At 35.9% G+C, this 19,201-nt stretch overlaps 1 protein-coding gene across 1 annotated transcript; it reads left to right on the forward strand.

Moving 5' to 3' along the window:
- Positions 1–488: 488 nt before the first annotated feature.
- On the forward strand, positions 489–12,379 carry zgc:163022 (putative ferric-chelate reductase 1). Its single transcript, XM_051882531.1, has 16 exons — positions 489–630; positions 748–928; positions 4,332–4,468; positions 4,592–4,686; positions 4,792–4,876; positions 4,978–5,169; positions 5,580–5,681; positions 5,778–5,922; positions 6,137–6,250; positions 6,340–6,455; positions 9,140–9,226; positions 9,791–9,882; positions 9,971–10,029; positions 10,116–10,256; positions 11,056–11,081; positions 11,205–12,379. Exons 2-16 carry the CDS (start codon positions 748–750, stop codon positions 11,292–11,294), a joined length of 1,662 nt encoding a protein of 553 aa, XP_051738491.1. The 5' UTR covers positions 489–630; the 3' UTR covers positions 11,295–12,379.
- The last annotated feature ends 6,822 nt before the right edge of the window (positions 12,380–19,201 follow it).

The raw sequence follows: 19,201 nt of genomic DNA on the forward strand, positions 1-19,201 counted from the left end.
TTTTACAGTCTATGGTTTCAAAGTGCAAGGTTTTCTTTATGTAAACATCATTATTTATTCGTCAGTATTGTTCTATAAAGAAGTGATCATTCACTCTAACAGTGAGGATTATCACGTCTTTATAGAACAATACTGACGAATAAATAGTGATTCATTCACTTTGACAATCACAGAGCTCAAAGGTAGTTACACAATGTCTTACAATTATTTAAAATAAAAATGTTTTATTTAAAAAATAATGCATTCATATTGTGTAGCTTTAGGCCAGGAAATCTAAAAACATTTTTATAGACAAATTTTGTTTTTGTTTACCATGCATTCTTCAAAAAGTTAGAGGTTACACAAATTCTGCGTCTGGAGAACTTAAGAAAACAACCTAGTTACTTGCGTATTTTGATTTCTTAAAAAAAAAATCTTAAAATTAATCTTTACGTATGATTAATGTCACGTGAGAAACTCAGGATTTTATGAGCGCCCACTGTTGGATTATAGCCTCATTACCTAATCAGGTAAAGCCCTGCCCACAGTGACTACGCTATTTACCTTGAAGAAGTGGCTGTATTTAAGCGCGCGCACACAGGGTGTCAGCCAAAACCAAGAGGGAATCCTCGCCCAACAAATTATCCAAAGGTGTTGCTTTTATCTATTTTTTTTATTTATTTATTTCTCTTCGCTGTCGCTGTGTATTGACATTGCAACTCTCGACGGTGATTTTATTACTTATAGTTAATTTATAAATCTCCTCAGATGTTGCTGTATGTTCTCCTGTCTTGTGTTGGGATCGCGCAGTGTTATCCTAATGGACAGGTCAGCGAAGTATGTGGATCTTTGGTACCTGGTCACGGATCTAGCGCTCAGCCCAGCAGCTCTTCTCCGTATACTGTTACTACTAACAAGACCACATTTAAAGGCGGAGATGAAATCACAGGTGAGGCTGTTCTTCTGCACAGGTGCTGTTTTGTAGGACATACTTAGCATTTATAAGCTTGTACAGCTGTTTAGTTTATGTTGAGTGTTAATGAATGGTTTTATTTTATTTTGTATACCGTAAATATGTGTTATAATTAGTATGAAATTAAGGAAGGATTATAGCATGCGCATTTTTTAAAACTTAATTGGTTCCATTTGTGTTATGCCATAGTTTTGATGACTTTATTACCATTCGAAAATATGTAAATGGCCATAATAAAAACTGAGTAGGTGTGTCCAAACTTTGTGGTAGTGTATACTATAATCTTTATAAAATATAAAACAATACATAGTCTACTGGTATTTATACATTTAACATTTTAAAAATAGTTATTAAACCTGAATTTCAGAGCCTTAATAAATAAATAATATACAACTTACAATAACATTTAAATTTGTCAAATTTAGTTAACTACGTTACTTAAGATGAACTAACAATGAACCATATTCTGTATTAACAAATCCTAACAAATGAGACCATATTGTAAAGTGTTACCTATAGCCTCCTACTACTATTTAAAGGGATAGTTCACCAAAAAATTAAAATTCTGTCATCATATTTATTTTTAATGAAATATGTGATTTCTGTCCCTCTATTGACTACGCAACTGCCACTTTGACTCTTCAAAAAGTTCATAAAGAGATCGTAAAATTAATCCATATGAATTGAGTGGTTTAGTCCAAATTTTCAGAAGAGACTTGATTGCTTTATATGACAGATGATGGACATATTTAAGCTTTTATTCAAATATAAACCTTCATCAACACGTCAGTTGTGGTAAACGGAAGCTCAAGCATGTTTGCTTGACACGCGAGAACCAATGAGGTTCATTTTCGCGTGTTACGCAGCAACTTTGAGCTTCCGTGAGAACAAGTGAGGTTTGTTCTTGTGCGTTAAAGCAAGTTACAGTTGAGCTTATGTTCGCTGATTAATGTTTATATGTGAATAAAACCTACGTTCAATCTGTCATATCAAATAAAGCAAGTCTCTTCAGAAAATTTGGACTAAATCTCTCAATGCATATGGATTAGTTTTATGATCTCTTTATGAATCTTTTTGAAGCATTAAACTTCCCGTGAGCCGGAAGTTGCAAACAACTTTTCTCCAGTGTTGTGACGTATTTCCAAGTGAAATAGAATATTGAATAGAGGGCAGGGTTTTACTTGAGCGCTCCTCCTCTCCCTCATAGCAGACTAACGGTTGGAGGGGAGTGGTTTAAGCATTTTCAACCCAAGCTGTCAAACTGACGTCATCAGAGAAGGAACACCATTCCAGATCGGAAGTAACTTTTCAGATTTTGATTAAAGAGAACCACGACAAACAATTTTTTTCTGTGTATTAACTCACACGGATTAATTGTTCACCACAAGACTAGTAATATGTGCTAACAAAGTAAATAGGGTCAATTTTGATTTCATGAGGACTTTAACGTGTGTCAGTTGTGTGGACTGTCAATGGAGGGACAGAAATCTTGCAAATTTCATCAAAAAGATCTTCATTTGTAGGGGAAAGCGGCGCACAACCTAACGCTTTTTGACTTTCTCAGTTTGTGTAAATCTACTTGGGGTTCAGAGAATTTCTTTTGTTCCACATTAATTTCACACATGTCTGGTACAAATATGTGGCTTTGTTTCATTAATACAGTATATTCTTTATTAACCCAGAAAGAAGGGAAGTGAAATGTGACAACATGCCCCATAGGTGTGGCACATTGTAACATGTGACGGGGCACATTGTAACATGACCATATGACAGCTTAAAATGTTATCTGATTTAATGAAAAAAATAGTATAGAATAGTATTTCTAATAGCAGGGCAGTAACGCAGTGTTACAACGAACCCTATCTGAGCAACTGGAATTTAAACCCGGTTAGTGTCTTCTGATAGTTAGTCAAGCATTAAAGAACTACCCAACCTGCTAAACAACAGATTGGAGATTAAAATAATATCAGATTTGTCTAATTTTAAATAAACACAAAAAATATAGATGAGAAATTAACTTGAGTAAGAAATTTACTTTTGCTATTGTTAAATAAATTTTCAGATATATCTCCCAAAGATTTCTGCGCTTTTTTTTTTTTTTTTTTTTTTTTCTGTATATAATGTCACTCTGGCAACTAGTAAATACACGAAGATTCATCATGCTAGCATATGTGGAAGTATTTAAACCATGTGTGTTACAACTAGCCCCGTGTTAGGTTGTGCCCCGCGCTCCCCTATTCTAAAGATAAAGGGGGGGGGGAAAAAGTCTTAAGGGCATGAGGATGAGTAAATAATGACATCATTTTAATTTTTGGGTGAACTAACCCTGTAACTTAACTTTTAGAAATTTATTACTAGTAACTGTTATGCTATATGTTATAGATACTTATACTATACCATACTATGTGTTATATCCCCTAATGCATTCACAATGCATGCTATAATAATACTATACTATAGGCCTACACTAGGGCTTTGTATTGCCAAGAATCTGGCAATACGATACATGTTACGATACAATATATTGTGATATATTGCGATACTGTAAGAAAGCTGATATATTGTTGGTTTATTTTTTAGAAAAAGGATGTAATTTTAGAAAAGTCATAAAGAACACACCACCATATATAAATGCCTTACAACAACTTTATTTTATTTAATCAATACAGTATCATTTGCATTTATATCACAATCACTATTTTGTGCAATCTAAGGGAAAATAGTAGTGACTGCAGGATTCTTTGTGTATATGTTTTAAAGGTTCACAGTAAAGCAGTTTTTATCGGCAGATTCAATGAGTTTCCCGAGTTTTGGATTATATAACATGGTCTATTTTGCAAACAACTGACTCTTGTCGATCTCCTTTAGTGGGTTCTTTATTTGAAGCCAAATGAGTCAACACTTCAGCTCTGTATGCCGTGGAAGCGGAATAATTCTATCGTCTTTTGAGCTGGGTTTGCTAATGCTAACACTATTGATGCACCTCGCGCTTCTCATGGCTACGCGTCAGTTTACGTTCTGACATATCGCTGACATCTAGCGGTTGGGTTTTATACAGTCTGTGGTTTAAACCGAACACAAACCCACGAATATTGGATGTAAATAAATAAATATCGATACAGTGTTTTTGAGAATCGATACATTATCGCCAAACATAATATCGCGATATTCATGTGTATCGATATTTTCTTACACCCCTAGCCTACACAATACTGTACTATTCATTAATTATTGGCAGCCTATCAGGTTTTTACATGGATTATGTTGAATCACTATTGTCATAATCAGAAAAAATGTTATCATATCATAGTCATACACATCAGTTTATCTATGCTAGTTCAGGGTCTTAAGCTCCACTGAACTGTTTCTTCTTTCTCAGTATCTTTAAGCTCAAACTCAGGAGATTATTTTGAAGGATTTATGTTACAAGCAAATGAAGTTGGATCGACTATTCCCATTGGCACTTTCAGCGTGCTGAACAGTAGTGCACAGGGCATCTACTGCGATCATGTGGCTGTGAGTTTTTCTACATTATTTTTTTTTTTTTTTAAATTATGTTACTTGCTTCCATTACTTATAATCATAAACTAGTATGGGTTGACTTTGATGTATTTTTGTTATATTATATTATATATTCAGAATAGAGCAGTTTCTCACACATCAAATGCTAAAAAGTATACAATTCAAGTTAAATGGACGGCTCCATCTGCACAACTCGGCAACATAGAGTTCAGGTATACATTTACCAATTTTCCTGTGTTGTTAAATGTATTGTTTTATCTCTTGTATGATGGTATTACATAGTATGATTTTTAATGGATTTTTTTTTTTTTTTTCAGAGCAACATTTGTTAAAAGTTTAAAAACCTTTTGGGTTGATGTTAGGAGCTCTGCTCTTACGTATACAGGAACAACTTCTACTATTGTAAGTTTTACTTTTTCTACACCTACATGAAATCTAGGAATATGTCGATCTGTTCTCGTATGTTGTGTTATATTCAGCAGAAACTGCTCTGTTCATTTCAGGCTACATCAAACCCTGATTGTGGGAAAACCAAAGTCTGCTACAGTCAGCCCAATAACTGTGACCCAACTACCAGCACAGGCTGTTACTTCATGGCAGTTCAGGCATCATCTAACCAATCAGAATATACGATTGAACTGTTTGGGCAGGCTGATGGATACGTCGCCATTGGGTTTTCAGATGACCAGCAAATGGTACATACTCTGTCCCACTCATGAGATATCAGCGGGCCCAAATGGAATCTGAAGATCTTTTCTTCTTTATTTGTCTAAAAAAATCTAACAAACAAACATATAATGTGGAATGTGTAGAACTGTGGGAGTGATGGGTGTTCCAAATTCTGTGCACAGATTACGTATGGGCCTGAATGTCAGTAATTTACACTGTAAACACCCAAGTGGGTGTCTGACATGTTATATTTTTCCTGAAACATGAGATCCATCTACACCTGCTGAATCTTGGAGAACTACCTCTGTCAGCACTGACTCATTATTGTGCATTTCTCCACAAACATCAGCAAAACCCATATGTGATTTTGTTTTCCAGGAACAATGAGACAACATTGTTTATGTGGTTTTAAAAAGTGTTTTGTTTGTATTTCCAGGGCAATGACGACATCTACATCTGTGGTAAGGACAGCAACGGCGTACTCCAAGTGCAACACGCCTTTTCCACAGGAAGAAGGTCTCCAAATATTCTTCCACTGGTACAGATCGCTTCCATTCTTTTAGTGTGCCACCACTTTTTACTGTTGTTTAATTAAAATATCATCACTCACTCACATATTCTACTCAATTTACAGGGGAATGTGACTAATATCAAGACAGCATTGACGAATGGAAATATCAATTGTTCTTTTACTTCTCGTAATGCCATTAGCACCGCAAGTAGAGCAACGTCCACTAGCGAGTACTACCTCATGATTGCTTCTGGACCCTCCAGTAATGGTCTGTGGTTTATTGAGCCTGATTTAAAATTTCTATGTTGTATAAAATCAAAGTTTTGAACAAAAACTGTCAAATGAAATGCAGTTATTTTAGTATTTCTTTACTATTCTAGTTTTATTTGAATTCACTTTTATTTTTATATTATATTTCTGAGGGTGAGTAAATGATGAAAGCATCTTTGGTCCTTTAACTGAAGAATTACCTTAATTTGTAGGTAACATCCAGTTCCACACACAAAGATCTGTCAGTAGCTCTAAGGCTGATTTACTGAATCCATCCCTGGGCATCACAAGTGCTGAAGTATTCCCGGCAATCCTTAAAGCCCACGGTGAGTACATCAAAACAAACTGCTACTGAATCCACATTAGAGCCTCACATCAGCGTTACTGTGGTCCTAATGCTACTGATCTGGTTCAGGTGCCCTGATGTTAATCGCCTGGATGACCACGGGCAGCTTAGGGATGCTCATAGCACGCTATTTAAAGGGAGTTGCCAAGAACCACGGTCTTGGCGGTAAAGATTTCTGGTTTATAGTAAGTCTTTGTCTGTTTTTGCACTCCTTACACTGCATATAAATCTTTCGGACTGACTGACATTTTGCAAATGATCCATTTATTCAGATACTGTAGTCAGGTTTTTCTACATTGGTTGCCATTTTAATCACCTACACAATCAACTATGACAAGAGGCATAAAAGAGAGTGCAGCTGTTACTGTGTAAAGAGAGAGGATGAAAAACTGGTATTTTTGCTTCTCGTTCACATTTTAACCATATTTCAAATCGCATGTGGATTTAAGTGTATGCATTTGGCATTTATATTTTAAGTTCATGCGTTCTATGGGAATCAAACCCATGTCGTTGTTGGCGGCCGTGCTCAGCACTTATGCTTAAAGAACCCCTGTGGTGAAAATCAAGTTTTTAATGTTGTTTATATGTCTGTGTAGTGTTTTTAATGTGCTTTAAGGCAAACCATATACAAATTCCTCAGTCAACACAATTGCTGAGTATTTTCTCCTAAAACTGCAGTGTACCAAAAATAAACGTCTCAAAATCGCAGTTTGAAACTGCCCTGTATTGTCAATCCCGTCAATGCGTGTTATGTGTCCGACAGTGTAGAGAGCGATACATGAAATTCATTACCATTCTGATAAATTGACTTGTAGACCTTTGCCTGTATAATTCACTGTTCCTCTTCTTCTTCTGAATCAGTTTCTAGTTCAAACATACAGTCAAACCAAAATTTATTCAGACACCTTGAACATTTCATTCATTATTACAGTTTATTCACTATAGTTAAAAAAAAAAAAAAAAAAAAAAAAAAAAAAAAAAATGGTAATAAAATATGACAAGATCTCAGAGTTAAACTGTCAGAAAAAATTAACCTTAATTATGTCAGAGAACACTTAGGCAAAACATGGTCAGGTCAAAGTATCTGAATAAATTTCGGGCCCAAATTTTTAATCAATTGTACTGGTAGTCCACTGAATGAAGAATTTTTGGGTATAATATGTCACAGTTTACTTTATTTTGCTATCCTCACTTACATAAATGAACTATAGTGTCTATAGTGACTAATTTGCACACTCATATCCTCATGTACTAAACAAAGCAAGGGTGTAGACGAGTTACATTCAAGCTATTTTAAGATATGAAGACATTATTTTTTTTTTACAGGGGAAAATGTTTAAATATAATATTTTGATGATCAAAGATGATTTTTAAGGGATAAAACTATTGACTGCTGCGGCACTTTAAAGGGGACCTATTATACGCCCCTTTTCAAAGTCTTTATTTTGTTTTTAGGGTCTACTAGAATAGGTTTTCATTCTTGAATGTTCAAAAAAACACAATCTTTAGTTCCTGTCTCTATGAAGCCCCTCCTTCCAAAAAGCAATGGAAGTGATTTGGAAATGTCACGTCCCTTACCATAACTGAGTTTCAATACACTATAACGCAACTCAACCATGCCTCAACCTTTTTACTTATTATTTTTTGCTGTTTATAGACTATAAACAACTAAACAGGTTTAAGTCAGATATGCCCCACACACACACAAAGAAAAACTACATTAAACTAGTTGTCTAGTGTGCTGTCTAAACAAAGCCAGAGTTCTGCTGGGGTGGGCCCTTTTATCTACTTCATTTGTAAAGTAAATTGTGTCATGTTGACAGGAGGAAGCTTTTCATAGTTCCTAGAACTACTGGCTTAAGTACCCAGAATTTGCTGTGTTCGCAACGCAGGAACTAGGAACGATTTTAGTTCTAGAAACTCCTTTTGGAGGAACTAAATTAGCTCCTACTTCAGAATAGTCTAAACCAGCATGATAGTTCCTATCAGTGATGTAAGTATACGTTGATTAGTCGAACGCATGTCAAACACCGGCACCCGGCACTTGTGTAAACATATTTACTTCACGAACATCGAAAACGGCGATAACGGCATTTACCTGTTGTCTGCAGGGTTGTGTTCTTTTCTCTACCTCGATGATATGTATTACTGAAAGTTGTCTTAGGAGATTTTGTCTCTTAGCCCCAATTTTTGCTCCTTCAGTCGCATAAATTATGCGTTTACATCATGAAACCCACGACACCCAAACACAGCTCCAATAACGGCGTCTTCCATCCACCGGTTTTTAGCGTTTGTAAATGCCGCGCTTAAAGACGCCGCTGTTGGCTGCTTCACAATTCCTATTCCCGGTGCGAATGCAACCAGGAACATGGCCTGGGGGAGAAATTAGTTTTCCGGGAACTATCCTAGTGGCTAGTTCCTAGAACTATTCGGTGCGAAAGCCCCTTTATCTGTTTCATCAGCATGACAGTGGGAAAATTTCTTTGATAATGCAGTAATACATATGTGTGTAGTTAGTGCAAGCAAGATTAGATAAGAAGCATGTTATGGTGTGTGAACATCACTTGTTATTAACAACCTTTATGGCATTATATAACGGATTACAGCCCATTATTAATTTTATACAAGAGTTTATAAATATAGATAATATAGAGTAACTTAAACACAATAGAGCACAATATCACCACTCTAAAATAAATGGACTGGATCTAGCTAATGTACATTCAAAACATCCGATTAATCTATTTTAATTTTCATTTTGAGCGTGCAGAGACTGGTTTTATGCATTATGCAATGTTGTTAAAGACATGAGTAAGTGTAACCAAATTATTAAAATAACTAAATATGGTTTTTTTTTCTTGTTCCACAGGCCCACGTGTCTCTGATGGTCCTGTCAGTCATTGCCACAGCCATCGCATTTATACTGGTGTTTTCTTATGCTCAGGATTGGGCAGGGGTAAACTAATTTGCTGATACGTGTGTGTGTGTGTGTGTGTGTGTGTGTGTGTGTGTGTGTGTGTGTGTGTGTGTGTGTGTGTGTGTGTGTGTGTGTGTGTGTGTGTGTGTGTGTGTGTGTGTGTGTGTGTGTGTGTGTGTGTGTGTGTGTGTGTGTGTGTGTGTGTGTGTGTGTGTGTGTGTGTGTGTGTGTGTGTGTGTGTGTGTGTGTGTGTGTGTGTGTGTGTGTGTGTGTGTGTGTGTGTGTGTGTGTGTGTGTGTGTGTGTGTGTGTGTGTGTGTGTGTGTGTGTGTGTGTGTGTGTGTGTGTGTGTGTGTGTGTGTGTGTGTGTGTGTGTGTGTGTGTGTGTGTGTGTGTGTGTGTGTGTGTGTGTGTGTGTGTGTGTGTGTGTGTGTGTGTGTGTGTGTGTGTGTGTGTGTGTGTGTGTGTGTGTGTGTGTGTGTGTGTAATTGGCAGTAAAAACGTGCAGTGACAAGACATTGGGTTTTAAAATGAAATGCTGATTATTTTTTTTTTTTTTTTTGTGCTGACATACTGTAATTCAGTGTTGTACCTGTGTGTGTAGGGAGCTCATCCTGTCCTGGGCTGTTTGGTGATGATCCTCAGTCTTATTCAGCCCATAGTCGCTGCTTTCCGCTGTGAGCCGCAGCATGAGCGGTGAGAGAAATTTCACTTCTCTTATGCAGATAGGACATGGAAAGGCAAAGGGGAAGCATTATTATTAATCTAATGATTTTCTTTGCAGGAGGTTTGTTTTCAACTGGGCCCATTCCTTCATTGCTTTAGCTATCAAAGCCCTCGCAGGTATGACGACAACAACATCATTATCTTCATCGATGTCTTCCATTTCCTCAGATAAAAATAATATCTCTTTTTATTCTGTGACACAGTTGCTGCGATTTTCACTGGTTTGGCACTGTTTGAAAAATATGAGGAGGATGGATGGATGTTGAAAGTTATGGGAGGTTTTATTACCTGGGAGGCCCTGATGTACATTCTTCAAGATCTTAACTTGCGCGCCAAGAAAAAAGGTAACGCTGCATTCGCTAGTAAAGTTACTTGAAAATCCCAATGATGTAAATTTGAAAAGCATAACACCCTTTTTATTTATTTACTAATTGTATTTATTTATATACACTAAACTACCTTTCAAAAGTTTGTGGTTGGTAAGATTTTTAAAATGTTTTTGAAAGAAGTCTCTTTTGCTCACCAAGGCTGCGTTTATTTGACCAAAATTACAGTAAAAACAATAATATTGTGAAATATTATGACAATTTTAGACAACTGTTTTCTATTTTAATATATTTTAAAATGTAATTTATTCCTGCGATGGCTAAGCTGAATCTTCAGCATCATTACTCCAGTTTTCAGTGTCACATGATCTTTCAGAAATTCTAATATGCTGATTTGGTGCTCAAGAAACATTATTATTATTATTATTATTATTATTATTATTATTATTATTATCAATGTTGAAAACAGGGAAATCATAAGTTTGATATTTGACAACTTAAATCTTTTGTAACATATGTTTTTATTACTACTTTTGATCACTTTAATATATTCTTGCTGAATAAAAGTAATTTCTTTCCAAAAAAAAAAAAAAAAAAAAAAATCTCACTGACCATGAAACTTTTGAACAGTAGTGTATATTTATATTTGTATCTCTTATTATTATTATTATTATTATTATTATTATTATTATTATTATTATTATTCATTTTTACTTTTTCTAGGAATTACGATTTTGGAAGTTCTTATCTGAAAATGTAGTATTTAAACAATAGAATGCATAAAAGGTTTATTTCACCTTTGTGATTTTTATTTTAGATTCTGAGATTTGCAGTTGTGGATCGGTAAGTCCAACATTAAGACATATGGGCTTAATCTCATTATATAGATAATTTAATAGACTACATATATAAAGGTGATCTTGTAAATTTCATGTTTTAAAGTAACGTTTGTTTTATTTTTGTTAGATGAAGCCTGAAACAGTCCTGCTTATCCTGTTTTTGATGGGAAACCTGGCCTTCTTGATATCACTTCTAGTTGGAATAGGCAGGGCTTAAGTACCACCAATATGCTTCGTCCTTCCTCACTGGTTGGGGCCAAATTTTTTTTTTTTTTTTTTTTTTTTTTTTTTTTAATAATGAGTGCTAATTTTGAGTTCCATGTTATGCCAGAAGTATCTCTATACACATTATTTTGTTATTGTTTTAATTAACATAATACAGGCCAGGTTTCACAGACAGGGCTTAGCCTAAGCCAGGATATTAGGCCTTAGTTCAACCAGGACATTCAAGTAGCTTTTATAAACGTTCACTAGTAAAAAAACTGGTGTGTATCTTGAGACAAAACAATAGCAGTGACATATTTTAAGATATCCTGGTCTGTGAAACCGGGGGATAGCATTTATAATATAGCATTTTTTTTTTTTCTGTGCTAATACCAATTAGAGATTCATTTCTGTGCCTTTAAGTAAGGAATATAAGTGTAAGTTATATATATAATTATATATAACATAAGTGCAATTTCATAGTTGTTCTTGAAATTACTGTATTGTAAGTTGCTCATTTTTAAGATGGAAGAACAATAGTGAAATCATCTCGGTCTTTAATTACAGAGGACAGAAAATAAGTTCACCAATTGTATTTCATTTTAAAATGTTAAAGGATTTAAGGAGAATATTTTAACTTTTATAAGTATTTTTATATCATTGAATGTATGTGTATATATAGACATTACATTGTGATTTGTAACTTAAGTGTACAGTACAAGTTAACAGCACTCAACCACTAGATGGCAGTGTCATAACAGGTATTTTAAAACAACTATGTGACATTTTGTTTTACATTTTTAGACTTCTCAAGGAATGAATAAGAACTCTCTAACTGACATTTATTCAGACATTTTATAGATTAATAAATGAACCATTGTTTACTTTTTGTGTTAATTGCTGTATTGGACATGCCTAGATGTACAAATGAATGATGTTTGTTTAACTGAATGACTGAACTAGTTAAACCTGTCCAATCCATTAGTCACAAGTATGATGGAAATCAGAGAAAGACGTTTTGTAAGATGTGACAGGCCTTTTTTTATTGATTTTCCTGTGTCCTAAAGAACACTATAAATGCTATGTGGTTTAAGTCAACATGTAATGTTGTTCACATCCATTTTGTTTCTATAATGTGACTTATTTCTGAGTAAAACAGGATATTCTGCAAAACAAAAAAAAAAAAAAAAAAAAAAAAGAGAGCACTGAACTAGATTTGACCCATTAGGATTTGGTGTTAAAAGTGTCCTAAGAGGACTTGATGACATCATCAAAAAAGAAAAATTATTTCAGTCAATAAAAGTTATTACATTTTGGTGAAAGATTACAAAAGAAATATATATTTTAGACATTAATCATTTGCAATTAGACCAGGAGTGTGCGTTAAAGAAAACGGGCTCAATTTTGAACAGTATTTTTACAATGTATGCCTTCACTTTACCTCGCTGTCTTGATAAAACCTTATACAAAGAAGGGGAAAGAAAACTCCTAGCTACAGTATATGGGTTGACGTTCACAATATAGTCTTTAGGAACACTTCTCACGCTGGACCTCAGAGAAACACAGAGCTCTTGTGGTGCTCTGGTGTTGATTTAGCAGCTTGTGTGAAGTCAGCTGTTTGGCTTTCATCTTTTACAGTGTTGTGCCTCGTGGTTCTTGCTGTTTCAGCACAGGCCTCCTGGTGTTCTGCTGGTAAACGTGGAGGGCAGTCGTGGCAGCACTGAGGAAACAGACAGAAAAAAGTGGGCAATACTAACACTCTGCTGTGTGCCCGATTCACAGGCAACTGTGTTGTGGTCAGGGGTCGTCCTTTCAACTTGCTTTGAATCGGTGTCGCCACTTTCAGATTCACCACAGCAATAATAGGCTATTTCATATTGGTCACCTTCTCTGTGTTGTAAAAAAAATAGATGGGGAAAAAAAAACAAAACTAATTTTTATTTATTTTAGCTTTATTTCAATTAAAGCTATACAAAGCTATGTAACTTTTGACCTCTAGCGGTTAAAAAATATAACTGCATGCGTCTTGCGGAAGAACTTTGGTTGTGCTGCATCTGCTATGCCTAGCTGTGCTCTGCGTTGATCAATGTAGTTCTAGGCACTGTGTTCTCTGATAAGTAATAATGTGAAATCCAGCCAAAGTTAACTACATTTTTCGGGGAGAAAACACATTAGGCCTATTTACCCGTTTGAATCTACAAAGCGCCCGTTTTTCCCTGTGTGTTTAAAGTCAATGCGACTGCCCTAATTCTTGACTCTAAGGTAGATTTCCTCTTGTAATTTTACAATTTACTTGCCATGGTAAGGGGGGATTTACCATCCCATATAGAGTGCTACATGTTTATTTTGTAAATTTTATGTAAACGAAATTTTAAAATTCTTAAATTTTAAATAGAGAATCCGCTTGAATTCGTCAATCGCTGCGATTGAGAATATGGTATGTTTTGTTCTTTTACAAGATTTTAATGACAGTTGCTTTTGTTCCATTACGAGATTTCAATGACAGTTGGTTTTGCTGAGTTACGAGATCTCAATGACGGTCGGTTTTTGATGTCGATCAGTTTTGTTCGGTTAGTCAGATTTTTAGTGATGGTCGGTTTTGTTCGGTTACAAGATCTCAATGACGGTCAGTTTTGTTCCTTTACGAGATTTCCGTTATGGTTGGTTTTGTTCTGACATGAGATTTCAAGATGGTCGTTTTTGTTCCTTTGTTCTTTTACGATATTTCAAAGACAGACGGTTTTGTTCAGTTACGAGATCTCAATGAAGGTCGGTTTTCAATGTCAGGTCTGTTTTGTTCTGTCATGAGATTTCAAAGACGGTCGGTTTTGTGCCTTTGTTCTTTTACGAGATTTCAAAGACAGTCGGTTTTGTTTAGTTATGAGATTTCAATGATGGTCGGTTTTATTCGGTTACGAGATCTCGATGACGGTGAGTTTTTCGGTGTCAGTCAGTTTTGGTTACAAGATTTCAATGATGGTTGGTTTTTGGTATCGGAGGGTTAGGGTTTTGCTCTGTCATAAGATTTCGAAGACGGTCGGTTTTGTTTTGAGATTTCAATGACGGTCGGTTTTGTGCCTTTGTTCTTTTACGAGATTTCAAAGACAGTCGGTTTTTAGTTACAAGATTTCAATGATGGTCGGTTTTATTCGGTTACGAGATCTCGATGACGGTAGGTTTTGTTCTTTTACGAGATTTCAAAGACAGTTGGTTTTGTTTCAGTACGAGATTTCAATGATGGTCAGTTTTATTCGGTTACGAGATCTCGATGACGGTAGGTTTTGTTCTTTTACGAGATTTCAAAGACAGTTGGTTTTGTTTCAGTACGAGATTTCAATGATGGTCGGTTTTATTTCAGTTATGAGATTTCAGTGACAGTCTTTTTTTTTCTATTTCAATGCCACTTGGCTTTATTTCCGAAAGTTTTTAATGATGGTCGGCTTTGTTCGGTTACGAGATCTCAATGACGGTGAGTTTTCGGTGTCAGTCAGTTTCGGTTACAAGATTTCAATGATGGTGGTTATGGTGACTTCAAATGAAACAAACGTGAGCGTTATACTTGTGTTAATTCTCAATTAGAACTTCTGTTGATGAATAACTAGTAATTAGTAATATATGACTCTGTAATGCTGTTTGTGGAGTTGTTTAATCCTCCTCTGCTGAGATCTGGAGAGTTAATGTCTTTTTTATCTTCAGTTGATTTCATCTAAGGCTGTGGCTGAAGTTGTAGCTCTTGTGTTTCTGTTTGTCTCTCTCTCTCTCTTTTTTTTTTTTTTTTTTTTTTCTCCCTGTTCTCTTCTTTCCTTCAGGGATTCTGCTTGACAACAGGCTTGTTAATGCTAAGATAATTCTATAAATAATATATAAAGATTTTGTGGCTCAGATAAGGTCCAGTTCTGGTTTATTTTTTTTTGCTGTTGGCTGACATGTGGCATTGCTATGGCCTGCTTGTGGCTCAGATTTGGTAAACAGGAGCGGTCTGGCCAAGTGCCATCATTCCATGCCACGTGTGGCCCAGGTCATCATACCACTCATGGCAGATGTGGGCTGGATTTGGGCCGGCACAAAGTTGCTATCTGGAAACTGTCCTTTGGAACTCTATAAATGAGTCATTTTTATTCAAAATATGTTGATAATGATTAAACACTTCAGTGCCCTCCAAAGGCACCATTTTAAGTAGCCTATATAAAGGGATGTAGTGTGTGTTTGTCTGTCACTCACTCTCACTCACTCACTCACTCACACACTTCAATGATATAAATAATTGAATGAATAATGCCTATTTTACTATTCTTTAAACCAATAAATAATCCCCCCTCGCCAATGACCACCCCCCAGGAGGTCAGGAGGAGTCAGACAAAGTGGGCGTTTGGAATATTTGGGACATCACACCCCAGCCTGAGGTAAAGTTAACAGCCCTTACATCAATAGAAAAACCAGAGTGAAAATTTGGCCCTGCCGCATATGGAACAGAACGTCAAAATGTCACAGATTCTACAGGTGAATTATTTATCATTACACAATGGTTTGTGGGACTTCCTCAATTCTCATTTGAATCCTTTACTGCTTTGAACTTGACTTGATGATGCAAGTGAACTGCAGTGTGAATCATGGGAGCCTGCCTGACTGATGTTCATTAGCATGAAGGGTCAGTGATCCGGAGATGGCCCCAGCAAAACTGCCCCAGGCCCCTGGATTTCAATAGAGGCAGGACTGGCGATGCCTGGAGCATGTTTCTGAAATGCTCACTATACCAATTGACTTTTTAGATGTGGAAGTTTTTAAGTTATTTTGAAGGATTACATCCTACTGGTTTTCATTCAACCAAATGGCACTTGCTGAAAACCATATTAGATTTATTGTATATTTCATCTTTGTTCCAAAGATATGAATCTGATATGAAATAGGCCTACACTTCTGTTCTGATATATATTTCTTGCTTATAGTGGAAATCATTTTCTGGGCTACGCTCATTAAACCAGTATCTGAAGTTTATCTATAAAAATGTCTTATTTGAGATAGTGAAAATCAAAGCGAAAAAGGCATGTTTCTCTATGTCTATGCTTTAAAAACATCTTAATGATTCAAATATTCAAACACTAGCTATGAATTTTAAACCAAATAGATACTTTTTAGGGTCAGTGTTTTAGTTCACCCCTAAAAATGTAAATTCATACTGTTTCAAAGTTGTATAATTGTTTTTTTTTTTTCATACAATAACACTGAATGGTGAGGTTTATATAGCGTATACATTATGATGCATTTTAAAGACACTTTTAATTGTTTTTGATACCATTGACTTTCATTAGTCGTGTTTTCACTGTCGGGCCAAAAGCGAGTGTGCTTGTGCGTGCCAAGGCCAACCGCATTTCCACTGTCACTCCTGGGGCTTGATCGAGCCTCATCTGGGCCTCCTCAGGGCCAACACCCAGAGGTTTTTGGCCCACCGAATACCTTGGTTCAAATGCGGGCCAACTGGGGCTTGAGGAGTGGTCATGAACAAAGGCAGGAGAGGGTCAACACTGCTGCATATTTCCCATGCTGTCATACCAGGCTACCAGCTAACCTCAACATTTAAGATATTTTAAACAATTTTCAGCTCAAAACTCACTTTCTGATCACCGTATGAGGCAGAACGGCATATGCTAACCATTGCGATAATAAATGCATACATTTATGGAAAATTCCAGAGAATGCTTGAAGAACTTGACAAATATGATTATAATAGTGTATTTATTTGGTTTCATGGTTCGTCTGTCTCTTCCCTGTGCCTTTGTTGATACCGAACTAATGCATCCGCATAATTGTATGCAAAACAGCTGTGTGAACATACTGTCTAACGTCTGTTTTTGTTTTTGACAGAAGAAAGAAAATCATACAGGTTTGGAATAAAAATGATAACAGAAATTTCATTTTGGGATGAAATATCCTTTGAAGCTCATCTCTACAATTCATTAAATTACTTGGTACCTTAAGTTAATTTACAAATTTGTTTTTTACTGAATCATTTACTGAAAATCAGTAAATGTTTTAGGCTCACTACAGCATAACTACAGTATGAGTTTCTCTGTGCGTCTGTGGTTTTGTGAGAGCCGTTCGTTCTGATGTAATGTCTGTAGCATTAGGTGTGTCTTCCCATTACTGCTGATATATGTAGACATGAGCAGCACAACTTTCTCCCACTCTGAGATTTCAAAGATTCGGTTTCATCCTTACTAAAAAAGAGACAATCACTGTTCCTGATACTATTTATAAAGTGTCTACGTTCAAATTGGTGATCAATTTTGACTGTAAAGCAGACCTTATTTTGCATTTCTTTTGTTTTCTATCAAACTGTAAATCATTACATGGTTGTTTTTTGCCGTGGCAACTACAGTATGTGCCCAAATGAGATGAATGTTGAAACTTCCTCTTGCATAAAATAAGTTTCTGTTCCTTTAACATGATGTTATCTCTCCATATCCTCTCGCTTCAGTGAAGTTATTTAAATTCACATCACTAAACTCACAGCCCAGTTTAAACTACAGCCGGCATTTTCAGAGGACACACGCGGGTGACTTCTTCAGAAATAGTCAAAGGCGTGGCTTTACAGTGCGGTATAAAATAATTTAATCTTTAAGTGTTTCATTTTCCTTGTTTTATTTTTAATAAATGCTCACATGCCACACATATACGCTGATAAAATTTAACAAATCAAGTTCCATCCCACAAACTTTAAAACACATCTCCCGTCAACTGTTCCATCATAGCTGAAGTTTTAAATACTTGAACATAAAACAAGAGCACAAGTGCAATATTCAACACTCAAGCCATTAATGTTGCTACATAGAAAGTCAATTTGGCCAGACCTTGCTGAGGCTTTACAGATACAATTAAGCTGTCTGCTGTTTCACAATGTTCTTGCCAACTTGAGCAATAAGGGGTAGCCAAATTTTCTGTTCCTCCAAGACTTTCAGATCTAAATCTATAGTTTTTGCCATGGTAAAATACACTGCCTGGCCAAAAAAAGATTGATGTTTAGATTTAAATAGGCAAATGCTTAAGAGATTGGATTTTTATTGCAGTTATTATTATGTTTCTAGCATGTTTGGCAGCACTTGTTCTAACCCTAATTGATGGAGTGTGTAGCTTTTCATTTCTTAAACAACCATATAGGAAGACACATCATGGCCATTTTCAAGGATGACAAAGCCAAGATTCATAAGGCTGAAATTGTGAAAGAATGGTTGGGAGGAAGCATGAAGAATCATTTTCACACATGAATTGGCACCTCTGAGTCCAGACCTTAATTTCATTGAAAGTCTTTGGGATGTGCTCGAGTAGACTTTACAGAGTGCTCACCTCTTGCATTGTCAATACAAGATCTTGACCAAAAATTGATACACCTCTTGATGGAAATAAATGTTGAGATGTTATTTCCATCATGAGTTGCATCATGTTTTTGCCCTGGCGGTGTACATTAGACATTTAAACTGAATTTGAAATAAGGGAAGCACATTTTTAAAAAACTTAGCTACTGTATATCACTAATGATCCTGATCCAATTTACACAATTTTGAAGATAGTCTATACATAATTCTTTAAGTAACTGTACTTCTAGAGTTTATTCTTAGCCTCAGATTTTACACCCATGAACCACTAGCTGAACATCTGATGCATGAGGCACACAAAATGGGCAACACTTCGGGGAATTTCAAAGTCGTTATCCGATTGGTTGAATTCTGCTGGATTTCTTGGAGACGTGTGTGTCGCGTTCTCTAGAGGCCTGCCTGGAAACTAAGCTGTCGAGATGCCAAACCCCCTCATGGAAGAAGAAAGCTGTCGCATTCACAACTGTGACGAGCGCTTATCAGGATCAACTAAATGTTGAATTTTTAAAAGCATGTGAAGTTCATGGCATAGACTCTTTAAAATACATCC

This window comes from Ctenopharyngodon idella, chromosome 23 (genome assembly GCF_019924925.1).
Source record: "Ctenopharyngodon idella isolate HZGC_01 chromosome 23, HZGC01, whole genome shotgun sequence".
Taxonomy (NCBI): Eukaryota; Metazoa; Chordata; class Actinopteri; order Cypriniformes; family Xenocyprididae; genus Ctenopharyngodon; species Ctenopharyngodon idella.